Consider the following 26,610-nt stretch of genomic DNA (forward strand, 5'->3'; position numbering starts at 1 on the left):
TCAATTATGGCCGCGGCACGTTAGCGGATGTACGTCGTGCGTCCCCTCCTTAGATGGGCGGGGCGAAAGGGCTGGCTGCTGACGGAACGTGGAGACACCCTGGGGGGCGGGGCTACGGCGTTTGGCGCGAAATTTCCTTTTCTCCACCTTCTTTCCATTCCTAACTAGGCTTCCGTTTCGGCGTTGGTGCGCGGCTGGCATCTCTAAGAGGAGTTCCCCTGGGGCAGGTAGATTTGCTGCAGCTCCACGAGCTCCTGAAGCGGGGACGCTGGAAAGCGGAGGACTTGCACCCAGCTCCAACAAGCTTTGGCGCCCGGTGAGTGTGGCGTCCCGGGCTGGAGAGGGACCTGAGCCGCGGGACTGTGGAATTTGTTCTCTGCGGACTCATTCAGCCATAAATCCATTCAGCAGATATGTACTAAACGCCTGTTAAATGACAGGCACTGTTCTAAGCGCATTAGGAACGTCTTACTTTCCACATGGCGATTTCTAACAGCTTTCTGCCTCTGCCGGGGATTGCGATCTTGCAGTGGGAAACCGGAAGCCAACAGCGGAGAAGCGTGAATACTCCTGTCCTCAGCAACTTGAGACTCTCAGTAGTGACCTGAGTCATATGAACCTTATATCCACATGGCCCGTGGGAAGCAATCGCATCTTTCTTCCTTTCAGGGTAGTGTAACAAGCATCACAGGGAAGCGGAGCAGCAGAAGTTATTACTCGATATGGATGTCGCTATTGCTCCCAGAGGGAAAAAGAGACTAGTCTTAAGTCCCTTTTCGTGACTAAGGGGCCTGAGCTCCTACTCAGATCTTTTTTTCCCCCCAGACGAGCTGCTCTTAACTGCAGTGGCACGTCTTTTACTTTCTCTAGTCTAACCCCGAAATAGAAGGGCCTTCTCTTCTGGCAATTGGAAAAAGCACTGGACTTAGAGAAATGAGATGTAAGATTCTTACCTTGGGCTATCTGCCAAATTGCAATGATTAGATATGGTAGTTTTCTATTTTGAAGTGAAGTGAAGTGAAGTTGCTCAGTCGTGTCCGACTCTTTGCGACCTCAGGGACTGTGGCCTACCAGGCTTCTCCCATGGGATTTTCCAGGCAAGAGTACTGGAGTGGGTTGCCATTTCCTTCTCCAGGGGATCTTCCCCACCCAGGGATCGAACCCGTGTCTCCCGCATTGTAGGCAGCCGCTTTACCGTCTGAGCCACCAGGGTTGTCTGTAAAAGTGGTACCGTCTTCCCTGCTGTTTTGGGTCCATGTGAATGCCATTGAAGGTTTCTGTTGCGAAATCATGTTTATCAAGTCGCTTTGCAACAGTTTTTAATGTAACAGAGGACAAAAGTATTAAAAAACAAAAACAAAAAAAGCCACTGTCCCTTATAAATAAATGCAAGAGGTTAAGGGAGTGGGGAAGGACTTTCCTGGCAGTCCAGTGGGTAAGACTCTGTGCTTCTACTGCAGGGAGCACGGATTCGATCCCTGGTTGGTGAACTAAGATCCTGCATGCTGCGGCCAAAAATAAATTTTTTTTTAAAAAAAGAGAGTGGGGAAATAAATCAACCGTTTTGCATTTTCTCACTTAATCCTCAGTGATCATAGAATAATGCCCCCAGCACAGAATGGATGATTAATAAATAAATATTGGTTGAATAAAAGCAAGTTTCTATTATTACTTGCATTTTATGGGTAAGGAAATTGAGACCCATTTGACCTCTCAGTCAGCAGGTAAGAAGCCTGGCTTATTGTAATAAGCATACCAGAAGCAAACTCTTGTGTGCCTGTATTTTCAGTCGTGTGTGACTCTTTGTGACCCTATAGACTGGCCTGCCTAGCTCCTCTGTCCTGGGATTCTCCAGGTAAGAATACTGGAGTGGTTTGCTATTGCCTCCTCCCCTTAGACATGTATTAACATTACTCACTTTCACACAAGGTGTTCTAAGGTGAAGCGCTTAAGAGCACTGTCAGTGGAATCCAGCTGCTTAAGGTTTGAATTAAGGCTGTGCCATTCTGTGTAACATTGGGACAACTTGCTATCTTGAAGTGCTAGAGTTTTGGTTCTACCCTCTGTCTTGGTGGATCAAAAAATATATGCTATCATTATTTTTAGGGCTTCCCTGTGGCTTAGTGGTAAAGAATCCAGAGACATGGGTTCTATGCCTGGGTCAGGAAGATCCCTGGAGGAGGAAATGGCAACCCATTCCAGTATTCTTGCTGAGAAAATCCCATGGATAGAGGAGTCTGGTGGGCTATAGTTCATAGGGTTGCAAAGAGTCAGATGTAACTGAGCACAGACATTATTATTTTTTTTCTGCAACTCTCCTATCTGTTTTTCTTGGGTGTGGCTCCTGGACTGGATAGTGTGTATGTTCAAGATTTCTGGTATCTTCGACATTGAGAGCCTGTAATGCGTATCTCCTAGAAGCCAAAGTCTTTGCTGGGCCAAATCTGGCCTGCCTTTCCACTCTGTTCATCACTCCTGTTGGGAAACCTCTTTGCTGATGATGAGATGCAATGCTGGGTCAAGGGTAGGAAAGTGCTGCCTCTTCAGAAGGACTCCTGATTAATTTTTTGAACTTTTCATGGAAAAATAACCTACATATAGAAAGTTCACATCATAAGCGTACAGCGCAGTGAGTTGTTTTGAAGAAAACATACCTGTGTAACCTGCATCCTAGAAGCACCCCATTCCCTCACTGTGCTTCCTTTCAGTCACTGAGGTTTCCTTTTTTAGTCTGACTTCTAGCACCATAGGTTACTTTTACCTGCTCTTGAGCTTTGTATAAATGGAATCAATATAGCATGTATTCTTCTGGTGTCTGATTCCTTTAGCGCATTGTTAATTTTGTAAGATTTTCCTCATGTGTGCAGTCGTGGTTGGTTTAATTTCACTGCTTTGTAGTGCTGCTACAACCATTCTGGTTTGTGCCTTTTGATGATTTGTTTGTTTTTCTGTTGGATATATTTTGTTGGGACTACTGGATCATAAGATATGCACATGTTCAGTTTTAGTAGATACTATCAATTTTCCACTTTCTAATTTATACGCTCTCCATCAGTGTATGAGAGTTCTGGCCACTCTACATCCTTATCACACTTGGTATTGTCTTAATGATTTTTAAAAACCTGTTCATTCGTTCATTCATTTGTTCACCTATTATGTGTGAAGTCTTAACCTAGGCCCTGGGGATGCAGTTATGAACAGACCAAACAAGGTCCCAAGATGCCTGCTCGTTTGGAATTTAACATTCTGATGTAAAACGTACAAAAAATAATAAAGTAATATAATGGTTATTGCTTTGATAATAGAGTGGTGCAGTAGAATGTGACCCTGAAGGACAGTATAAAGGGGTGGGGAGTAACTTTCCATTGAGCATCAGTGAAGGCCTATCTGAGGAAGTTTTACTGGCACTGAGATCTGAGCCATTGCTGCAAAGATATGCAAAAAGAGAGAACAGCAACTGTATAAGTCTGAGGGGACTAACAACCTTGGTCTGTTTGAGATTTAGAAAAGGTGTCCTGGAATGCAGGGATAGACCAACACGGGGCAGGTTATGTAATCCAGGCCCAGAGAGCCTTCTGATACTCCTGCCTTCTCAGCCTTTGGTAAATCATCCACCCTTGCATACAGATATGCTTATACTGGTCTCAGTGTATAGAGCTCATGATCTAGAAAAGGAGTGTTAAATTTTATCTTGGTTTAGTTTTTGAACTAGGATGCCTGCTTTAGTAAGCTAAAATATGGTCTCTATTTAAAATCATTGAAAGCATGGATCTGGTGCCCTTAGATATACATGAATACCTGAGGAGTATGGAGATAGTCCTTCTCTATGCCAGTTTTTGGTTTGAAAAAATGAGATCCCTGTGCCAGTGTAACCAAATATCATAGATAATGTGACAAATCAGGGCATCTATTCTTCAGTTAGATTATTCAAGAATTGTAGAAAATGTGTTGCGTGAAAGTGAAAGTCGCTCAGTCGTGTCTGCCTCTTTGCGACCCCATGGACCCCAGGGACTCTTTGTGACTCCACAGTCCATGGAAGTCTCCAGGCCAGAATACTGGAGTGGGTAGCCATTCCCTTCTCCAGGGGATCTTCCCAACCCAGGCATTGAACCCAGGTCTCCCACATTGCAGGTGAATTCTTTACCATCTGAGCCACCAGGGAAGAAAATGTGTTGGGAGATTCCAATTTGCTATAATATCACTCTCAGTGATATTCCGTTTTTTTCAAAAATGATGGAACTTATTTACTTGGATCTTTTGTCTGTACCTCTGTAGCCTATTTTGCCTGATTTCACTGTGGAAAGGTGAAAAGGTGAAACCTGTAATAGTTCCATGTTACATCTTCCATTAAAAGGAACATATATTGAAAGGAAGTTAGAGTTCATATATTCCCTTGGACATTTATTGAGATCCAAACACTTTTATTAATATTTTTTTTTTATTAATATTTTATCAAAAGATTATTGGATATAATGAACACAAATGCATTTTTTACTTGAACTCAAGTCTCCAACCTGTGTTAACTCCTTGGTCTGCTGTTTGTTCATTTCTAGATGTATTTTGTTAAAATTAGATTGATTTTAGTAGTACTGTGTTGTGAATTACACTCTAAATGTTCTTAATAGTAATCATTGAGGCATCATTTGTAAGCTGTGCATTTACTGACTCGATATCTTCTTTTTGCTAATTAGCTTCCTCACAGTATATTAAAAAAATACATATTTTAAAAGCAGAAAATCTTATGGGTCAAAATGTTCCCAAGTAGAATGTAGGACATACTGCTACTGAACTTTAGGAAACCAGCTTATTTAATCAGGATGTCTATAGACTGTTCTAATTCTATTGTTTTCTACATGGACTGAAATTATTGGTCCCTCTCTCAGTAAGTCAGAGTATTCTGTCAGGCTGGATTAAAAAAAAATTTTTTTAAACCCAGTTTTGTCAAACTTTAGCTGTATAAGAAAAGCACTGAATTTAAAGGAAAGTTATTATTTTCTTAATAGCAAACTTAAGATGATGAATCGGCATTGTTATTAGGACTAATAGATTGCCGCTTCCAAATTGTAAAGATTGTTAAATATGTTTGGATTTTTCATTCACATTTCAGTATTGTCAGTAAAATGTCTTTTCTTTTTCATGTACTTTAATACAATCGTTTCTTTTCAGCTATTCACAGTACGTATATCTAGGACCTATCAGTTGCAAAGAAAAATACTCCTTCCAACTGCCAGAGCAGTACAGGTTAGTGACACTGGAATTTTGTTTTGTTTTTAATGTAAGTGGAATGATAGATTTGATAAAATCCATTGCCATTCCCCCAAATGCCTCTTGCATGTTTTTCCCTCCATCCCTTGGAAACCCTCATTTCATCCATCTTATCAATTAGCTATCCATTATTCAATATTCAGTTTAGAAAACCCCTTTAAGAAACCCTTCCTCCCGGAACAGTCAACAGACCCGGTCCTTTACCTTAGCCTTTCTGGCTCTTTCTCTTGGCTCTTTGTACTGTTAGTTGTCCTTTCGTGCATTTTTATTTTATCCCTGCCTAGATTATAAATGTTATAAAGACACTTAAAACTACTGTATCACTGGTTTTTAGTTTCATGTTGGCAGATGTTTCTTATCTCGTTGTGTCTTGTGTCAAGTACTTCTAAATATCTGTAGTTTCTTATATTGACCTTTCTATTTCCCTGGATAGGAAGAGATAAGGCATAGTGCCAGATAATACTGAATGGCGTATGTTTGATCTTTGTAGAGCCTGAATTTTTCCTCAAAAAGTTTTTTTTCTAAGCCTAAAATGTGTGGGAGTGTGGTAGGGGCAGAAAAGAAGGCTGAACCCATTGAAGGCAGGAACTGTGCCCTTGAATTCATCAGAGCATGTCATGTTAACTCAGAGTTAGTGACTTTTACACAGGAGCCATGGCGTACTGTTCTGCAAGACTAAGGACCAGAAAAACTTATTTGTGGGTTGGCAGGCCGTCGTTGGATCAAAAACTACACTACCAAACCTACAAGTGAGTGACAGAATTCTTTAGTACCGAAACTAATAGCTTCTCCAAGCTAAGCTGTTAATAACTTGTATCCAAAGTGTCCTAGTTATTATAGGTTGAGGAGTGTGTGTGTGTGCTTATGATTACTCAGTTATGTCTGACTCTGCGACTCCATGGACTGTAGCCCACCAGGCTCTTCTGTTCATGCGATTCTCCAGGCAAGAATACTGGAGTGGGTAGCCATTCCTTTCTCCAGGGGATCTTCCTGACCCAGAGGGACAGTAAATATGAATTGACAGTAAGGGAGCAGGGGTTTGTTAGATGGAAGAAGATAGTAGCATAAATAGAGCAGCTAGTGATACAGGAAGACATTATGTCAGGTTAATAAAATTTGAAATGTATGATAATGTCTTACCTATTTCAGACAGGTTCTGTGTAATTCTGCATGCTAGCAGGGTAGGATCAGATGTTACTATATCCTCTTCACCCAAGACGTCTCTGAACAATTTGATGTTGCTCTTAGGCAGCTTTCATGTTTTAGGAAGCCTTTGTTGTTCTTTGTAAATAAATGAGAGAAGTTAGGGTTCATACAGAAGGCCTCTGGATTAATCATCCATGCTAAAACAATTCATTTAACTCATTTCATCTACACTTGCATATGACTGGTATATTGGTTTCTAGTATAATTGGTCAGCAGAGAGAAACTATTCAGGAGATTTTCCAGTTAAAGAGCATATTCTTCTGTGCCAAGGGGTCTGAAGAGCTTGGCCCACCCTACCAGATTTCCTAACTTGTTTCTCTGTTATTTCCTAGAGAGATGAGTATGAAAAGAGAAGGTTATTCGACTGAGATTCACATCCAAGTTGGACAGTTTGTGTTGATTGAGGGGGATGATAATGAAAATCCATATGTTGCTAAATTGGTTGAGTTGTTTGAAGACGGTGAGTTTGGGGCTGGAATGAAAAGCATTGCTTGTTGTGAATGATTGGGAAGTACTCCATGATGGGGAAGAAGGGTGGTTACTGATTCCTCTGCTCAGAGCAGTGTATCGGGCGTGCACGTGGGGTCACTTACGCACCAGCTATACCCTCTTCTACCTAGTGAATGTCTTTACTCACTAGAGCAGTACTGGGAAAGAGTGGGATTGGGGGGGTCTCAATAATTTAGCTTTTCCATTATTTCTAGGAGCGGGTGAGCATGGCCGTGAAGGCAGGATTGTTGAAGTGGAAAGGATGATTTAGGAAGAGGCGGGGAAGGGAAAAAATAGGTGATTTGCACTCTAATAGAAATGTGTCCTTTATTTTGGCATCAGGAAGTTAGTAATTTTGCAAATGCAAAGTTACTTTTACCAGGGAGTTCTTAAGTTGGATTGGGAAGGTGTATTAGTTGATTGATGTTCAGTCAGAAAAACAAAAACACGAGGTGTTTTATTTACCCAGAGGGACTTGTATACAAGTGTTGAGAAGGTAGGAGAGCAAAAATTGGTGCTTTCCAGAGATCAATAAGGGCAGAACGCCACTACTGCCCTTAAAGCTGGAGAAGCCAAAGGGAAAGGAGTGTTAAATGGGACCTGGAAGGCCACACTCAAGCTGCTGCTCATTTTCTCTGCTATTGACCCTCTGCAGAGTAGAGAAGAGCACTGAAAAGTAGAAATGGGGCAGAATTCCAAAAGGAAGATGAAGGATAACAATTTAAACTATATAAAACTGCTTCTTCCAAAAGCTGGGAGAAGAGTGTGTAGTAGTTAGTCCTAGCCTGTGGCAGTTTGTATCCCTGAAAGTACTGATAGAGTGGATGAAGATGTTTCACGTTGCAGAGACAGAAGATACTTCACGAAGCATGGAGGAAAACGTCATCAATCTCACGTCCACTAGGGGGAGCACGTCAGCAGGGTGGGCTTTTGTATTTGTGGTTCGGACCTTTCTGTATCGAGATTTTAGAATTTTAGAATTTGTGTGTCGTGCTACATCAAATGGCTTCAGTCTTTCTCTGAAGCAAGATAAGGAAGAGACGAGGCAATGGTGATAGTGGCACTAAGAGTGTATGTGCTTTCGCTTGGAGCGAAGACTGGTGTGGAGTGAGTGATGTTAGCAGTACATTACAATGGGAAAGCGTTACAATGATAAAGCTGAAGACTGCAAGCACACATTTGCCAGAAGTCAGCTCAGTAGCTTATGGTCTGAGTCTTACTGGGAGTTTTCCACAGATTTGCAAAGTTTGTTCAGTGCCTGTGATTAGAATTGCTCCTCTCAAATGCCTTTTATAATTTATTTGATGACTGATAACACCATTGGGAAGTGGGGCAAAATGAGAAGAACATGGGTGCTGGGTGGAGTCAGCAAGCTGGTTGGTCCTGTGACCTTTGACACATTACTTAAGGTCCCTGTAATGGGATTGCTTTACCTGTAAAAGGGAGATAGCCATAGTGTCTGCCTTGTACAATTATGGTGGGGATTAAGGATAATGTATTAATCAAGTGTCATCAAGTACTTAGCACAGTGTCTGGCACATAAGAAGTGCTTAATGAAATGTTATCGTGTTTTCTTAACCTTACCTTTTCCATCGGTCCTTCCTAGATTCTGAACCTTATTCCAAAAAACGTGCTCGAGTACAGTGGTTTATCCGATTCTGTGAAGTCCCTGTCTGTAAACAGCACTTGCTGGGCCGGAAGCCTGACACACAAGAGATATTCTGGTATGACAACCCTGCCTGTAACAGCAACATTAATGTCGAGACCATCATTGGCTGTGTGCGGGTAGGTGGTACCTTGATCCTCCGTTCTGTTGTGAAGCTTATTTATGACTTGACTGCTAAACTGCATGGCCTCAAAGATGTTACTAGCTCTAGTTTACCTCACAGAAATGAATTTTTCCTGTTTGTCATTGTCTCTGCTTGCCTGCCTACTTCCTTTCAACAAATATTTACTGAACGCACTCACCATGTATTAGGAGCCTTCTGGAGGAAGCGACATCTAGGTTGTGACCTGAGGGAAGAGCAGAAATTGGCAAAAGTATCTCAGTGGGAAATTATATTTAGCTATGATTGTGGCAGGCATAAAGCATTGTGAGGCTGAATATGCATGCTTAAATGAGGACTTCACCTTGAGTAAATCAGTACAAAGAGTGCTAATTGCTACAGGCAAATATGTGTTATGAGATTTTATGATAAATCAGGTTCTAATGAGGTGTAGGCTGAGCTGGGACACTGGAGACTAGGGTGTGGATTATTTCTCAAGCTACTTCAGGCCTCCAAAATGGGTTTAGGTCATGATGTGATCATGTGATTAGGTGGTTGGTAGGACAAGGAAACCATGGCTTGGCAGGACTATAATCAGATTTTTCCAATCTATGGGCTCAGCATATTGTGTGCCACAAAATAATTAACCTTTGAGTTAAATGAGTGAAGAAGTGAAAGGCAGATGTAGAAATTGAAGCAGCTAGATGGGTGGATTTGGAAAGGCAGGAAAGGTGTTTAGGCAGGAACACCATGGTGGGAATGAGCAGGACTGTGAAAAGCCACAGTCAACTAGTGGTGGGAAGCCATTTTGAAGAGTATTGAGGACTCAAGAGATAAAGTGGGATCAAATTTAGAAATCACTGCAAATCAGTTTAAGTAATCCAATCTTGCTAGAGTGGGTAACCACTGTAGGTTATTGAAGCATTGTAGACTATGCTTAGAGAAGTTTTTGTGGGGAAATCTGGCCTCGGTGAATAAAATGGATTGAAAAAACAACATAAGGTATTCATATCGGCAAGGAGGAGTCTGTGGAAATATGCTATATCATGTTCATGCCTTTTTTGTTTAGAAAAGTAATGTTCCTGGTAAGAATGCAGACTTACATGCTTTTTAATCATAGCACTCCTAGAACATTCCTTGACTCTTTTGCTTCTCCTTTCTTTCTATCATCTGTACTTCCTAAATTCAGGTGGTAGCTTTAGCCCCAGATGAGGTCATACCTATAGATCTGAAAAATGAGAAGACATTCTTTGTGAAACTATCTTGGAATGAGAAAAAATTCAAACCACTACCTCCAGAAGTATTTGCTCAGTTGAATAAGCTTCAAGAAGACAATCATAGATATCAGAAGTCCACGGAAGCCAAAACTAAGAGTACAGAAAGCCCTTCTTGGACCACAACAGAACATGCAGTCAAAAGGATTGAATCAAGGCATTCCACTTCCAAATCTCGTCACACTGCTTCCCATCCTGTCACCCCAAGGGCAAGGAAGAGGCTGGAGCTCAGTGGTAAGTGTGAAATGGGTGATGGTGGGCAATATTGAGGCTAAAGGAAAATGGTAAAATATTAATTCATGCTACAGTACAGCATTGAGTTAGTGCAGCAGTGGGCCAAGTACTGACATATCTTGAAATATGTGTCACATAAGATTGACCATTTTCATCATTTTACACTGTAAAATGTAAACCATTTTACATTTACACTGTAAAGTGTACAGTTTAGTAGCATGAAGTACATTCACACTGTTGTATGACCATCCTCATCTTCTTCTAAAACAGTCTTTCCAACCTTTAAGCAATAACTTCCCATTCCCTCATGCCCCATCCTCTGGCAACCATCTTTCTACATTTTGTATATTCTTGGCTCGTTTGTTGTAAATTAATTGACCATATATACTTGGGTTTGCTTCTGGGCTTTCTGTTCTGTTCCATTGGTCTGTGTGTCTGTTTTTAATGACAAAACCAAACTGTTTGGATGACTTATTGCTTCGTATTGGGTTGGCCAAAAGGTTCATTTGGGTTTCTCCATGCCATCTTACGGAAAAACCTGAATGACCCTTTTGGCCAGCCCAATAACAGCTTCAAATCAGGGACTATGGTGCATCACGCTTTGTTCATCTTTCTCAAGACTGCTTTGGCTTGTTGGAGTAAGGTTTACTCTTTTTTTAAGGCTGAATCATAGCCCATTGTACACATATACCACATTTTATTTATTCATTCAACTGTCAATGGACATGTGGGTTGCTTCCACCTTTTGGCTATTGTGACTAATGCTGCTATGAAGTTGAGTTTACAAATATCTTATCGAGTCCCTGCCTTCATTTTGGGTATGTACTCAGAAATGGAACCATGACAGCTGCATCAATTTTCTTTTTACATTCTCATCAATAACACTAGAGTTCCATTTCCCCATGTCTTCACTAAGTATTTAGATCTTGTTATTTTATATTGTTATTTTCTGTGGCTTTGATTGTGGCTATTCTAACGGGTGTGAGGTAGTATATCATTATTAACATTTTCTTAATGATTACTGATGTTAAGCCCTATAATCAGCTAATTCTTTAGGAGCTCAGCTACTAAGGTGACATTGCTTTTAGATCCTTAGTGGAAGAACTAAGAAATATATATATTTGTTATAATGTTAAAACTCTTAAATTCATACTGATACTTCTAATCTACACCACAGAGTTCTTCATCTTTCCCATGTTGCATAATTCCAAATAGTAATTGATTTGTTATTCCTTATATTTTTCAAATATATTCCATTGAGGCAGTAATGTTACTTTGATTAAATATTTTTCTTCTGCTAATCGTTATTTATTGGTGATAAACCGTTAAGTTCTTTCATTTATGTTTAATTTTAGGGCTTTTCCCATCTTTGACTTTTAAAACATGTGAAACATTAGCACAGAGTCAAAACTGTTTAAGACGAGTGTCCTCAGAGAAGCCCCATTCCTTTCTTTATCCTCTCGCCCTGCTTCTACCTCATCTTTTATAGGTAATAAATTTTATTAGTTTCTGGTTTATTTTCCTCCTAATTTTATTTCCCATTATTTTTTAGCCAGTAGAGTACCATACTGGATACATTTTCGCCCTTAACTTCTTTCACTAATAACATGTCTGACAGCTACTCCATGGCCATCCTATGAGCTCATCCTCATCCTATTATGTGTCCTTAGTTTTTCTGTTTCAGTGCCAAGTTCATTCAGTATTCTTGAAACTTCTTAGTATAATGTATGTTTCAGCTCAGTTCAGTCACTCAGTCGTGTCTGCCTCTTTGCAACCGCATGGACTGCAGCACGCCAGGCTTCTCTGTCCATCACCAACTCCCGGAGTTCACTCAAACTCATGTTCATCGAGTTGATGATGCCATCCAACCATCTCATCCTCTGACGTCCCCTTCTCCCCCTGCCCTCAATCTTTCCCAGCATCAGGGTCTTTTCCATTGATTCTGTTCTTCACATCAGGTGGCCAAAGTATTGGAGTTTCAGCTTCAGCATCAGTCCTTCCAATGACTATTCAGGACTGATTTCCTTTAGGATGGACTGGTTGGATCTCCTTGCAGTCCAAAGGACTCTCAAAAGTCTTCTCCAACACCACAGTTCAAAAGCATCAATTCTTCGGCACTCAGCTTTCTTTGTAGTCCAACTCTCACATCCATACATGACTACTAGAAAATCCATAACTTTGACTAGACAGACCTTTGTTGGCAAAGTAATGTCTTTTTAGCATGCTGTCTAGGTTGGTCATAGCTTTTCTTCCAAGGAGCAAGCATCTTTTAATTTCATGGCTGCAGTCACCATCTACAGTGATTTTGGAGCCAAAAAAAAAAATAAAGTCTCTCACTGTTTCCATTGTTTTCCTTTCTATTTGCCATGAAGTGATGGGACCAGATGCCATGATCTTAGTTTTCTGAATGTTGTTTTAAGCCAACTTTCTCACTCTCTTCTTTCACTTTCATCAAGATTCTCCTTAGTTCTTCGCTTTCTGCCATAAGGGTAGTGTCATCTGCATATCAGGTTATTGATATTTCTCCCGGCAATCTTGATTCCAGCTTGTGCTTCATCCAGCCCAGTGTTTCTCATGATATACTCTGCATATAAGTTAAATAAGCAGGGTGACAATACACAGCCTTGACGTACTCCTTTCCCTATTTGGAACCAGTCTGTTGTTCCATGTCCAGTTCTAACTGTTGCTTCTTGACCTGCATACAGGTTTCTCAGGAGGCAGGTAAGGTGGTCCGGTATTCCCATCTCTTAGAATTTTCCACAGTTTCTGTATATTTAGGCACTGAATATGAACGTATGAAACTTTCTGGACATGCAAACGACTACTAAAGAAATAATTTGTACAGTCACCATTTTGAAATAATTGCGGTATTTTTCTCACTGTTGATTTTGTAGGACCGTGAAAGTTAGGGTAAGAAATTTAAACTTGACACAGTTACATAATTAGATGTGGTAGTTATGAGGAAAATATTACAGATTGTTTTTGACAGAAAGATGGAGAAATGAGGCATAAGGGAGACTAGGGTATTGGGACATTTTTATATTAATCCAGACACGCGTTACCCTCATATTTACCACACAGGTCCTGGATGACTTCTTGCCTTGTCTGCAGCAGCAGTTCCACACACACCCGGTGCTGTGGCTGAAGTGAACGCCTCTGCCCATTGCTTTCCTGTCTCGCTGTCTTAGCTCACATCAATTTCAGTTATTCCCTTCTCTCATCCCCCTCCTTCCTCTTTCAGCTCTGTTGAAATTTTGCCTTTCTTTCAAGGCCTGTCTCAAGAGCTGTAGCCCGCCAGGCCTCTCTGTCCATGGGATTCTCCAGGCGAGAATACTGGAGTGGCTTGCCATGCCCTCCTGCAGGGGATCTTCCTGACCCAGGGATTGAACCCGCATCTCTTATGGTCTCTTGCATTGGCAGGCAGGTTGTTGACCATTAGAGCCATCTGGGAAGCCCTATTTATTAGCACTAGATGCTTTAGGATCATTATTAAACTTGATATTATAGACATTTATGCATCTCATCTGCCCCGTTAGACTAGAGTATCTTACGGATGGAAACCAGGATTGAGTCTCATTCAACTTTTGTCTCCTAGCACCTGGTATATACCTTGCCATTTTAATAGCTCAATTGATGAGCTGTTCATCTATGAATGAATGTCCAGGTTCTTGATGCCTTTGATCATGATGAAATTGGAGGAGATCCAAATGTGGTTCTGTGTATTCTCAAAACCCATTTGATTGCCTGCAGGATCCATCTCTCCACTGGTATAATCTGGGTTAAGAAAAATGTAAGGCCTTCGTGTTACTCAACAGAGCCATTGGAATAAAGTTCAGATGGGGTTGAATGGGGTTTGAGGATGTGCAGTATCACCCTGGTTGAGAACAACTGTTCTGGGAGATGACTTCATGGAAAACCTGATGTTTGAACATTTATCTGTGAAGGCTGATCTAACTGTTCCAGCTAGCAAAATTACCCATAGAATTTAAGAGAGAGACCAAAAATATTAGAGCTACCTGACCTGGGAAAAGAAAGTATAGAATAATTCCAAATGTGAATAATTCATGTCTTTGTATCACTCAGTGAAAGAATTTATCTCTAAAGAGATTAGGGATCTGTACAGTGCTTGTCATAAAATTCACACACTATCTATGGTGATTTCTCTTGAACTTAGGTTTCCCTAGGACTCCTAACACAAGGATTTCCCAGGCAACTTCATGTGCCTCATTGGATTCTCCTGGAAGAATGAAACGGAAAGTGGCTTTCTCTGAGATCATGTCACCTTCAAAGAGGTCTCTGCCTGATGGTTCTCAGACCTTGTCTCCAGCTCTGAAAGCCCCAGAGAAAACTGGAGAGATTCAACACTCTTGTACCAAAGATGCCAAGAAGACTTCACCTGATCATGGCATGATCCTGAGAACTCGAGTCCCAGCTTTGAAAACAACAGAGACTAGTGAAGAAAGAACACTTACTCCTACCCGCGGGGGACGGAAATCCTCAGTAGTGACTTCTGTGATTCTGAAACCAGAATACATCGAAAGAAGGTGACTGGGGATGTTACCCTGCCTCCCACAGAGCAAATCAAGCTGCTTCACATGATGTCCAATGTGTGGGTCACAGCCAGTGAATCTGTGTCATAGAATCACCAGCTTTTCTAAAATCCAGATTTCTGAGCCTCTCCCCAGATGCAGTGAATCAGTCTCCAAGTGTTGGGCCCAGGAATCTGTATTTTAGAGACACTCTTAGGATGATTCTGATATACCCAGCTGTCCTTTGGGGATTGCTGCTTCAGAAGATAATTCTGAATTGCTTCACAGTCTTGGATTTCATTACTTGCTTGGCTCTTTATCACATTTTAACAGTGATTTTCTTGGTCAGTTTCTTTCTTTTCTTTTTTGTAAACTGGAAACCATTTTCAAATACATAAAATACAAGAAGATAATGCACCAAAGCAACTCTGAAGTTTGATGCTGGGCATTGTTTGTATATCATGGGCTGTACAAATTTGACAATCCTGAAATTTCAGTGTTTCCTGCTCAGAAACTCTAGCACCTGGCTTTTCTGATTTTGTTTGGTTTTCTTTTTTTTTTTTTTTTAGATTTTTTTTAAAAAATGTGGATCATTTTTAATGTCTTTGTTGAATTTGTTACAATATTGCTTCTGTTTAAGTTTTGGATTTTTAGCCCCAAGTTATATGGAATCTTAGTTTACCAACCAGGAATCAAACCTGGTTTGATCAAACCTGCACTCCCTGCATTGGAAGGCAAAGTCTTAAGCACTGGAGTTCCAGTAAAGTCCTTTACCTAGATTTCTTGATAAATGCTTTGCATTAAGAGTATACCTGCATTGCTACTAACCTTGAGTGGACAGTAAATTACAGATACATCAGAAATTTAAAAAGAATAAAAAACTCTGTGTAGAATTAGTATTAATATATTTTGATTTCTAGTTGGGGAGGTGATCAGTCTAATTTAAATGATAAGCTTTTGGCAAACTTTAATCTTTGGGTTTGAGTCAAACTTCCATTATAAACTTTTTGGCAAATTTTGCTTATCTCCTTCCAAAGTAGCCAAAAGAATAGGAGCCTGTCAGGCTGCCTGACTCGCTTCCAGTCCTGCTGCTTTGAGCTGGCACCCAAAACCACTTTCCGCAATCTTGCTGTAATATCTTGCAGGGAGGGCAAAGAGCCAGAAGTTCAGGATGAAGCTACCTCTACTTCCCGTATCCGCAGGAAGAGTTCTCTCTTGACTTTGAATCGGATTAGGCAGCAGCTTAGGTAAGACTGCTCCTTGGCAGGCAGAAAAACATCACTGCCATCTGTGAAATCTATAATCCTATTTCTTAAATCCTCTTAACATTTCTTGTTTGTTATTTGCTAATCCATTGAAATTTACCTTTACCTAGTATGTCTGGAATTGTGTTCATTTCACATAAACATCATAGTTTGAAAGGGGCAAGAAACAGTGCCCTGGGCTTAGGTGGCTCCCAGGGCCCCATAATCATTCCACCCAGCAAGACTATTGGTAGGGTGCCTAGGAACATGAACTTTGATTCTGGTAGACTTGGATTTGAACCTAGGCTTTGTCATTTATCAGGTTGGTGCAAACATAATTGCAGTTTTGGACCGCGAATTTTAAATCATTATAACTAGGCTCAAACACATCTTTACTGATCAAAATAGGAACCATTACAATCAAGTCATTTTTGCCAGCGAGAAATAAGTTTGTTTATTTATTACTATAGCGTAAAAATTTGTGCTTTGGGATTTGAGGAACTCTTGGAAAGCATTTCTGCTTCCTGCTGGTTGTGGAAGTGTTTTCCCTGCAAAAAAGTTGAGATACTTGAGGAAGTGGTAGTTGGTCTCAAGAGGTGAGGTGAATATAGTGGATGAGGCAAAACTTCATAGCCTAATTCGTTGAACTTTTGAAGCGTTGGCTGTGCATCGTGTAGTCAGGTGGTGTTGTGGAGAATTGGGCCCTTCTATTGACCAATGCTGGCTGCAGCCTTTGCAGTTTTCGGTGGATCTCATTGATTTGCTGAACATATGTCTCAGATGTAATGGTTTCTCTGGGATTCAGAAAGCTGTAGTGGGTCAGACTGGCAGCAGACCATCAAGCAGTGACCATGACCTCTTTTTGGTGCAAGTTTGGTTTTGGGAAGTGCTTTGGAGCTTCTTGGTCCAACCTCTGAGCTGGTTGTCGCCAGTTGTCATATAAAATCCACTTTTCATTGTATGTCACAATCCAATTGAGAAATGGTTCATTGTTGCATAGAATAAGAGATGACCCTTCAAAATGACAATTTTTTAAATTTGTGGTCAGCTCATGAGGCACCCAGGTATCAAGCTTTTTCACCTTTCCAATTTGCTTCAAATGCCGAATGTAGAATGTAGAAAGGTCGGTGTTAAGTTCTTCAGCAACTTATTGTGTAGTTGTAAGAGGATCAGCTTCGATGAGGGGCTTTCCTGGTGATTCAGATGGTAAAGGATCTGCCTGCAATGCAGGACACTCAGGTTTGATCCCTGGGTTGGGAAGATCCCCTGGAGAAAGGAATGGCTACCCACTCCAATATTCTTGTCTGGAGAATTCCATGGACAGAGGAGCCCGGTAGGCTACAGTCCACGGGGTCACAAAGAATCAGACACAACTCAGCAAGTACAACCCATTTTGAACTCAAATAAGAAGATTGGTTGAATTTGCCTTTTGTCTAACATCATTTCCCTAGTCTAAAATAAATATAAAATAAACAGCAAGTAATGTCATTAGCAAAAAAACATAAAGCAACAAATACGCATTGAGTTGATGTATCGTGTAACGACATGTATTTAAGAATGTATTACAATATCCAACAGCAAAGTTCACCAGTACAAAACTGAAGTTACTTTTGCATCAACCTAATACTATCTGTGTAACCTTGGGAAGATTACTTAACCTTTCTAAGCTGTGGATTCCGCATCTGTAAAATGGGGAGTAATATACAAGTCACAAAGTTGTTGATGGGTTTAATGAAATAATATAAATAAAGCCCTTAGCAGAGCTTCTCGGTAGCAAGGGCTCAAGAACTGGAGTACATCTGATATTGCTCAGTTGCAGGAGAGACTGCAATACTCGCATCCACACTGACCTGTTCGGAGCTTCTTATTTAGACTTCACACACTGAATATCAGAAAATAACATGTCCTGCCGTTCAGGTTTTTAGGTAACAGTAAAAGTGACGAAAGTGATGAAGAGTTTCTGCCAGCAGCCGAGATTTCAGACTGTGACAGTGAGGAGGAAGAGGCTTCCACAACCCCGCTTTCAAGGAGAACACCCAATAGTGTGTCCAGGAACCTACGCTCCTCCATGAAGTCATCCTTACAGACCCCCTCCAAGACACCAAAGAAAACTGTAAGGTTCTTTTAGGTTTATTGCCAGTGAAGCTCCTCACTTAATTTAGAAATTGTGATGACTAAAGTCATACAACTAGTAACAGCTGGATTTTGAGAACACGACTCTCAAATTCAAAGCTATGCCACTTGGAATATTCATAGAGGAAAGCTTTTTTGCGGGGGGAGGGGGTAGTGGATTTACAGTGTGTTTCAGGTGTATAGCCAGTTGATTCAGCTATGCATATATCAGTTCTTTTTCAGATTCTTTTCCCATATAGGTTATTAAAGAATATTGAATAGTGTGCTTGTGTATTCATCGAGGAAAGGTTCTAAGTGAACCCACGGACTGAAAATGGGGACATCTGCCTGCTTTGTGTGAAATTGAGCAGAGCACTGAAAACTACTGAGAAAAGAGGGTCTTGCTGTGTTCAGATATGTTTGAAAAATGTTTGGATTAAACAAAGTTATATTGGTTTCACTGTCACATGACTTCTCAGGGCCTTTAACTTATGTTATTGTGACCTTCCAGGAGACTATTAGTATATTAGGAAACTTTTCTTCATAAAGCATCTTGTTCCTTAGAGCAATTTAGAAATGCCTAATTAGGAGGCTTTTTTCTAAAGCTGATCTCTATTTCTCCATATCAAGAAAAATGTGATTGAGCTTGGGTTGAAGTCAACAAAAGACCTTTAGGGAAAGAAATCCAATTCAGCAGCCCCCAACCTTTTTGGCACCACGGACTGGTTTCATGGAAGACAGTTTTTCCATGGACTGGGTTGGGGGAGGGGGTGTGTGGATTTAGGGATGAATGATTCAGGCACATCACATTTATTGTGCACTTTATTTCTATTATTATTATGTAAGCTCCACCTCCAGTCATCAAGCATTAGATCCTGGAGATTGGGGACCTCTGCAATAGATTACCTTTGGAGACCAGGCAATCTTATATAAGGGGATAGCTCTGGTTTGATTCCATTTTCTGAGTCCCACCCAGAAGAATGGATTTAGGGTGTGGGGGGCCCTCTTTAGCATAATGAAAAAGGTCAGAGGACAGCCTTTTTAAAAAAATACCTTCTCAGCAAGGTTTTGTTACTATTTTCCTGTTTTCTCCAAGTTAATAGATGTAAAGCTGATTTGAGTCTTAAGTGCTTCTCTGCTTCTGAGAAAAGGTGCAGAGATTGTCACTTTATAGCTTGGCTGGAAGCAGAGGGTTGGTGGGTGAAACACCCCCATAAAAGGGAGTGCTTTGTGAAAACCCTGTGGATACTGCTGGGTAGCAGGCCTGCTCTAGTGAGCCAGTGGCAAGGAACAGAATAGTAAAATAGGGCTGTTAGCCTAAGCTGAACAGTGACCCTGGGGTCTGGAGTGGAAAAATCTGGGGAGGTTTCTCTGGGTACTATGTAGTGAATTGTGGAAATTCTGAACTAAAGGTTGGCCATATTTTCAAAAAAGTCTAAAGGAGAATCTTTCTTTCTTTGGGATGATTTTTTAAATTTTAATCAGTAAATGCAACTCACGGGAGTGGAATAGAGGAGGATCTTATGAATCAAACCTAGTTTATGCCTCCTACTCTACCCTGTATCAGGGCAGAGTATTTAGGATTTCTTAATATTTTTCTTTTAAGATAAGTTTATTTGAAAAAGTATATAATCCGTACTTTTATTCATTCCTTCATCACTTCAGTTCAGTTCGGTCACTCAGCCATGTCTGAATCTTTGTGACTCCATGGACTGCAGCACACCAGGCCTTCCTGTCCATCACCAACTCCCAGAGTCTACTCAAACACATGTCCATTGAGTTAGTGATGCTATCCAACCATCTCATCCTCTGACGTCCCCTTCTCCTCCCGCCTTCAATCTTTCCCAGCTTCAGGGTCTTTTTAAGTGACTCCGTTCTTCACGTCAGGTGGCCAAAGTATTAGAGCTTCAGTTTTAGCATCAGCCCTTCCAATGAAGATTCAGGACTGATTTCTTTAGGATGGACTGGTTGGATCTCCTTGCAGTTCAAGGGACTCGGAAGAGTCTTCTCCAATACCACAGTTTAAAAGCATCAATTCTTTGGCACTCAGCTTTCTTTATAGTCCAACTCTCACATCCATACATGACTACTGGAAAAACAATAGCTTTTACTAGATGGACCTTTGTTGGCAAAGTAATAATGTCTCTGCTTTTTAATATGTTATCTCGTTTTGGTCATAACTTTTCTTCCAAGGAGCAAGCGTCTTTTAATTTCATGGCTGTAGTCACCATCTGCAGTGATTTTGGAGCCCCTGAAAATAAAGTCTGTCACTATTTCCACTGTTTCCCCATTATTTGCCATGAAGTGATGGGACTAGGCGCCATGATCTTAGTCTTCTGAATGTTGAGTTTTAAGCCAACATTTTCACTCTCTTTCACTTTTATCAAGAGGCTCTTTAATTCTTCACTTTCTGCCATGAGGGTGATATTATCTGCATATCTGAGGTTATTGATATTTCTCCCAGCAATCTTGATTCCAGCTTGTGCTTCATCCAGCCCAGTGTTTCTCATGATGTACTCTGCATATAAGTTAAATAAGCAGGGTGACAATATACAGCTTTGATGTACTCCTTTCCTGATTTGGAACCAGTTTGTTTTTCCATGTCCAGTTGCTTCATGACCTGCATACAGATTTCTCAAGAGACAGGTCAGATGGTCTGGTATTCTCATCTCTTGAAGAATTTTCCAGTTTGTTGTGGTCCACACAGTCAAAGGCTTTGGCGTAGTCAATAAAGCAGAAATAGATGTTTCTCTGGAACTCTCTTGCTTTTTCAGTGATCCAGTAGATGTTGGCAATTTGACCTCTGGTTCCTCTGCCTTTTCTAAAACCAGCTCGAACATCTGGAAGTTCACGGTTCATGTACTGTTGAAGCCTGGCTTGGAGAATTGTGAGATGAGTGCAATTATGTGGTAGTTGAGCATTCTTTGGCATTGCCTTTCTTTGGGATTGGAATGAAAACTGATCTTTTCCAGTCCTGTGGCCGCTACTGAGTTTTCCAAATTTGCTGGCATATTGAGTGCAGCACTTTCACAGCATCGTCTTTTAAAGGGATTTGAAATAGCTTAACTGGACTTCCATCACCTCCACTAGCTTTGTTTGTAGTGATGCTTCATAACGCCCACTTGACTTCACATTCCAGGATGTCTGGCTCTGGGTGAGTGATCACACCATTGTGATTATCTGGGTCATGAAGGTCTTTTTTGTACAGTTCTTCTGTGTATTCTTGCCACCCCTTCTTAATATCTTCTGCTTCTGTTAGGTCCATACCATTTCTTTCCTTTATCGTGCCCATCTTTTCATGAAATGTTTCCTTGATATCTCTACTTTTCTTGAAGAGCTCTCTCATCTTTCCCATTCTATTGTTTTCCTCTATTTCTTTGCATTGATGACTGAGGAAGGCTTTCTTATCTCTCCTTGCTATTCTTTGGAACTCTGCATTCAAATGGGTATATCTTTCCTTTTGTCCTCAGCCTTTCCCTTTTCTTCTTTTCATGGCTATTTGTAAGGCCTCCTCCAACAACCATTTTGCCTTTTTGCATTTCTTTTTCTTGGGGATGGTCTTGATGCCTGCCTCCTGTACAATGTAACGAACCTCCATCCATAGTTCTTCAGGCACTCTATCAGATCTAATCCCTTGAATCTATTTCTCACTTCCACTGTATAATCGTAAGGGATTTGATTTAGGTCATACCTGAATGGTCTAGTGGTTTTCCCCACTTTCTTCAATTTAAGTCTGAATTTGGCAATAAGGAGTTCATGATCTGAGCCACAGTCAGCTCCTGGTCTTGTTTTTGCTGACTGTATAGAACTTCTCCGTCTTTGGCTGCAAAGAATATAATCAATCTGATTTCAGTATTGACCATCTGGTGATGTCCATGTGTAGAGTCTCTCTTGTGTTGTTGGAAGAGGGTGTTTGCTATGACCAGTGCATTATCTTGGCAAAGCTCTGTTAGCTGTGCCCTGCTTCATTTTGTACTCCAAGGCCAAATTTGCCTGTTACTCCAGGTATTTCTTGACTTCCTACTTTTGCATTCCATTCCTCTATAATGAAAAGGACATCTTTTTTGGGTGTTAGTTCTAAAAGGTTTTGTAGGTTCATAGAACCGTTCAACTTCAGCATTACTGGTCGGGGCATAGGCTTGGATTACTGTGATATTGAATGGTTTGCCTTGGAAATGAACAGAGATCATTCTATCATTTTTGAGATTGCATCCAAGTACTGCATTTCAGACTCTTTTGTTGACTATGATGGCTATGCCATTTCTTTTAAGGGATTCTTGCCCACAGTAGTAGATATAATGGTCATCTGAGTTAAATTCACCCATTCCATTCCATTTTAGTTCACTGATTCCTAAAATGTCAACGTTCACTCTTGCCATCTTCTGTTTGACCACTTCCAATTTGCCTTGATTCATGGATCTAACATTCCAGGTTCCTATGCAATATTGTTCTCTACAGCATCGGACTTTACTTCCATCACCAGTCACATCCACAGCTGGGTTTTGTTTTTGCTTTGGCTGTGTCTCTTCATTCTTTCTGGAGTTGTTTCTCCTCTGATCTCCAGTAGCATATTGGGCACCTACTGACATGGGAAGTTCAACTTTCAGTGTCCTGTCTTTTTGCCTTTTCATACTGTTCATGGGGTTCTCAAGGCAGGACTACTGAAGAGGTTTGCCATTCCCTTCTCTAGTGGACCACATTCTGTCAGACCTCTCCACCGTGACCTGTCCGTCTTGTGTGGCCCTACATGGCATGGCTCATAGTTTCATTGAGTCAGACTGACAGTGTTTTCAGATCCTAATACTATATGTAAATTATAAATAAGAAATTGTTTGGACTGTGAACAAAATGTATGTGTAATGTGAGGGGAGAAAGGGAGAATCTTGGTACTTTATACAGGAAGATACTAAGAGGAATTGACTCACTACCTCTCTTCCTTTTATCAGATCATCACAATCAGATTTGCTGATACATCCTGGATGGAGTTTGCTTTGTTTTTCCCTTCAAAAATATGTTCTCTCTCTTTTAAAAATCTTTATTTTATTTTGGAGTATCGGTGATTTACAGTGCTGTGTTTGTTTCAGGCGTACAGCAAAGTGATTCAGTTATATACATATACATAGGTCCACGGTTCTTCAGATTCTTTTCCCATTTAGGTTATTACAGAATATTGAGTATAGTTCCCTGTGCTGTACAGTAGGTCCTTGTTGATTATCCAAATTTCCCTCTTTTGAACACAGCCTGAGCCCAGAACACCACGTGATGCCACTCCCCGGATCCGCAGCCGAAACCTGGCTGCCCAGGAGCCCACCAACATGCTGGAGGAGGCCCGGCTAAGGTGACACAGCTCTGGGGCCCCTTTCGGATAGGCCGAAACAGACCTCTGCTTTTATTCATGTGAACTGGCAGTGCTTTGTGGTCATTGTGTGTATAATACCAGAGAAAGTGAAAGTTGCTCAGTCCTGTCTGACTCCTTGCCACCCCATGGACTATACAGTCCATGGAATTCTCCAGGTCAGAATACTGGAGTGGGTAGCCTATCTCTTCTCCAGCAGATCTTCCCAACCCAGGAATCCAACCGGGGTCTCCTGCATTGCAGGTGGATTCTTTACCAACTGAGCTATCAGGGAAGCCCAGTAATAAAGGTAGAGGGTAAAATGAAGGTGCATGTTTAGAAAGGAGAAACCTCTCAAGCAGTGTCTGCATGAGCCACGTGGACAAGCCCTGGGAGGAGTCTGCAGTGCACTGCTACGCTTTTCTCAGGGATGGAAGGTCATGACACTGCTTCTCAGTTGCAGTACGTTTTAGAACTTTGTGGGGACTTTTTAAAAATAGGTAAGCCTAGATCCTGCCAGAAATCAGCTGAGTCATAATCTCATGTGAGATGAGGTCTACCCACATGATCTGGGGAAAGCTCCCAAGTAATACGTACTCTTGATTAGAACCACTGAACTGGGTAATTTGTCTGGGTGGGGAAGGGCCAAATGAAGAGGTTTAAGAATGAAGGCATTCCTATGGATTTGTGATGAAGGTTTCCAGTAGAAACTATAGCTAAGTCTTTTCCTTTATTATGCAGTTGATAGTAAATTGTTTATAACGTCCTCCTTTTCCCTCATTGACCACCACTGTAGGCTGCATGTTTCTGCTGTACCCGAGTCTCTTCCCTGTCGGGAGCAGGAATTCCAAGACATTTACAACTTTGTGGAAAGCAAACTCCTTGACCGCACTGGAGGGTGAGTTGTGTTGAGGGAGGCAGAATGGTCAGGAGGCCCCTGCCAGTGCACCACCATAGGTGCAGTTCAACCAGTCTTTCCCTAGTGTTGGAAAAACAGGCAAGCTCATTGCTGAAGCAGCTTTTGTTATCAGAATATTTCTATAGAAATTTTGTCTTACATAGAAAATAACTCTGGCCTTTTTGGGGAGGCATTTTGCATACAGCGTTGCCTATGGAATGAGTGACTGTATATAAACAGGTCCTGCTCTGGTCAGCTTCCAAAAATGACCCTTATTCCTCCCACCTCCACATTTCATGGGTCTCTGTCCTTCCTTCAGCATACATTCTCATACTCATAACTGATGATAGTGTGACGCAGCTACACAGACCTAGCCCGGGGTCTTCTCCTCTTGCCCCAGGTGCATGTACATCTCCGGGGTCCCTGGGACAGGGAAGACTGCCACTGTGCACGAGGTGATGCGCTGCCTGCAGCAGGCAGCCCAAGACGGTGACGTTCCTCCCTTTCAATACATTGAGGTCAATGGCATGAAGCTGACAGAACCCCACCAAGTCTACGTGCAGATCTTACAGGTGAGCAGAGCTGGTTGGGCCGTCTTGTTTATTTTGTTTTGGTTTGGGGTGTTTTTTTTTTTTTTGGTCAAGCAGCTTGCAGGATCCTAGTTCCCCAACCAGGGATTCAGCCCAGGCCCTCAGCAGTGAAAGTGCAGAGAGTCTCAGCCACTGGATTGCCAGGGAATTCCAATTTGGGCTTTTTGAAAAATACAGTTTCTGGGTGGCACATGAAAAGGGAAAGGTTTACTTAGTTTTGTGCATATAACATGTTTTCAACTTGCCGTACGTGTAGCAGTAGAAAGGGCAAAGAAGGCAGAATTCATGTCCTCAAGGACCTTGAAGTCTGGGAGCTAGTACTTAACCAGGAGGGTGAAAACCATTTGTATACAGCAGGCGTGGCAGTAAACTGGAAAAGGGTAGGCTGGAATTTGAGTCTCACTCTTTGACTCACTAGCTGCTGTCCTGGAAGAAGTAATGTCCAGTCATGCAGTGATGATTCTGGAGGGGCTTCTGGGATTGCCCTGTGGCTCGTGTGCATTTCAGACACAATTTATGTCTCTTGTGGCCGTCTCTTCTCCTCCCGGTGGAAGACAGAGGGTAGGATACTGAAGTCCTCAGGCTAAATAGCTTCCTCTATAGGCAGATTTAACTTTAAACTCTTAAAAGGGGAGTCAAATCCTTATAGTGTACCACACCCATTCTTTTCCCCCTCACTGCAGAAGCTGACAGGTAAAAGGGCAACAGCCAACCACGCAGCAAAACTGCTGGCTAAGCGATTCTGCGCTCAAGGGTCCTCTCAGGAAACCACCGTGCTGCTTGTGGATGAGGTGAGAAGGCACCCACGGGAGGACCGGAGTGGCTCTTGACTGGGGCGCGGGAGCAGATACAAGGCAGGAGGGAAGTCCTGGCTCCCTTCTCCTTCACTTGGGCACATTCTCTGGTGGGGAGGGGCATGTGTCCTTCGACATCCTTGCTGCTCAGGTGGTGTGACCTGAGGGCACGTGCTGCGAAAGCAGCAGTGCCCGGCTTCTCTCTGGGGTCCGGCTCATTCTCTGTGGTTGACCCTGTGTCTCTCTCTGTTCCTGGCAGCTTGACCTTTTGTGGACCCAGAAACAAGACGTAATGTACAATCTCTTTGACTGGCCCACTCACAAGGAGGCCCGCCTTGTGGTCCTGACCATTGCTAACACCATGGACCTGCCAGAGCGCATCATGATGAACCGGGTGTCCAGCCGACTGGTAGGGCCATTCTCAAGCTGTTCTTATAGTCCCAAAGCTGGGCCAAGGAGTTCTGCAAAAATGAATACATAGGATCTAAAATAGATGGGGAAAAGTAAGAAATGTGATTTCTGAAATTCTGATAATTTCTACATTAGAATTAAATATGTCACCATTGCATGGTTTTCTGCAAACGTATCTTCTTGGGGTTCTACTACCTCTGCACTCAAACTGCACAGAGCACTAAAGGTTTAATTATTTTAAAAAAATATTTAAGTGCTTACCCCTTGGCAGGCAGTGTTAGACGCACGAAATATGGCAGTGAACAGGACAGACCCGGTCTCTGGCCTTGTGGACCTTGTGGTTCAGTAGACGTGAAACCAGAAGCTCAGCCGATGTCGTAGAGCCGAAGATCCTCCCTCCAGCTCTAATGAGAGCACCTCTGCTCAGATCTACTAGTAAATGATTCCGGTAGAATAAAAGTTT

General features: G+C 41.7%; 1 protein-coding gene across 3 annotated transcripts in view; it reads left to right on the top strand.

Moving 5' to 3' along the window:
* The first annotated feature begins 124 nt into the window (after positions 1-124).
* ORC1 (origin recognition complex subunit 1) overlaps positions 125-26,610 on the top strand; it is a 35,551-nt gene continuing 9,065 nt past the window's right edge. Inside the window, exons 1-14 of one of the 3 annotated variants that reach the window (XM_043878801.1) lie at positions 125-316; positions 5,167-5,241; positions 5,915-6,014; positions 6,804-6,931; positions 8,567-8,745; positions 9,916-10,234; positions 14,409-14,778; positions 15,909-16,010; positions 17,925-18,120; positions 23,360-23,457; positions 24,251-24,352; positions 24,753-24,924; positions 25,626-25,733; positions 25,996-26,145. In XM_043878801.1, coding sequence (XP_043734736.1) covers positions 5,920-6,014; positions 6,804-6,931; positions 8,567-8,745; positions 9,916-10,234; positions 14,409-14,778; positions 15,909-16,010; positions 17,925-18,120; positions 23,360-23,457; positions 24,251-24,352; positions 24,753-24,924; positions 25,626-25,733; positions 25,996-26,145 — 2,019 coding nt within the window. In that variant the 5' untranslated portion in view covers positions 125-316; positions 5,167-5,241; positions 5,915-5,919. The remainder of the gene's footprint in view (positions 317-5,166; positions 5,242-5,914; positions 6,015-6,803; positions 6,932-8,566; positions 8,746-9,915; positions 10,235-14,408; positions 14,779-15,908; positions 16,011-17,924; positions 18,121-23,359; positions 23,458-24,250; positions 24,353-24,752; positions 24,925-25,625; positions 25,734-25,995; positions 26,146-26,610) is intronic. The other 2 variants (XM_043878799.1, XM_043878800.1) reach the window with 2 other exon arrangements.

Source organism: Cervus elaphus, chromosome 20 (genome assembly GCF_910594005.1).
Source record: "Cervus elaphus chromosome 20, mCerEla1.1, whole genome shotgun sequence".
NCBI lineage: Eukaryota > Metazoa > Chordata > Mammalia > Artiodactyla > Cervidae > Cervus > Cervus elaphus.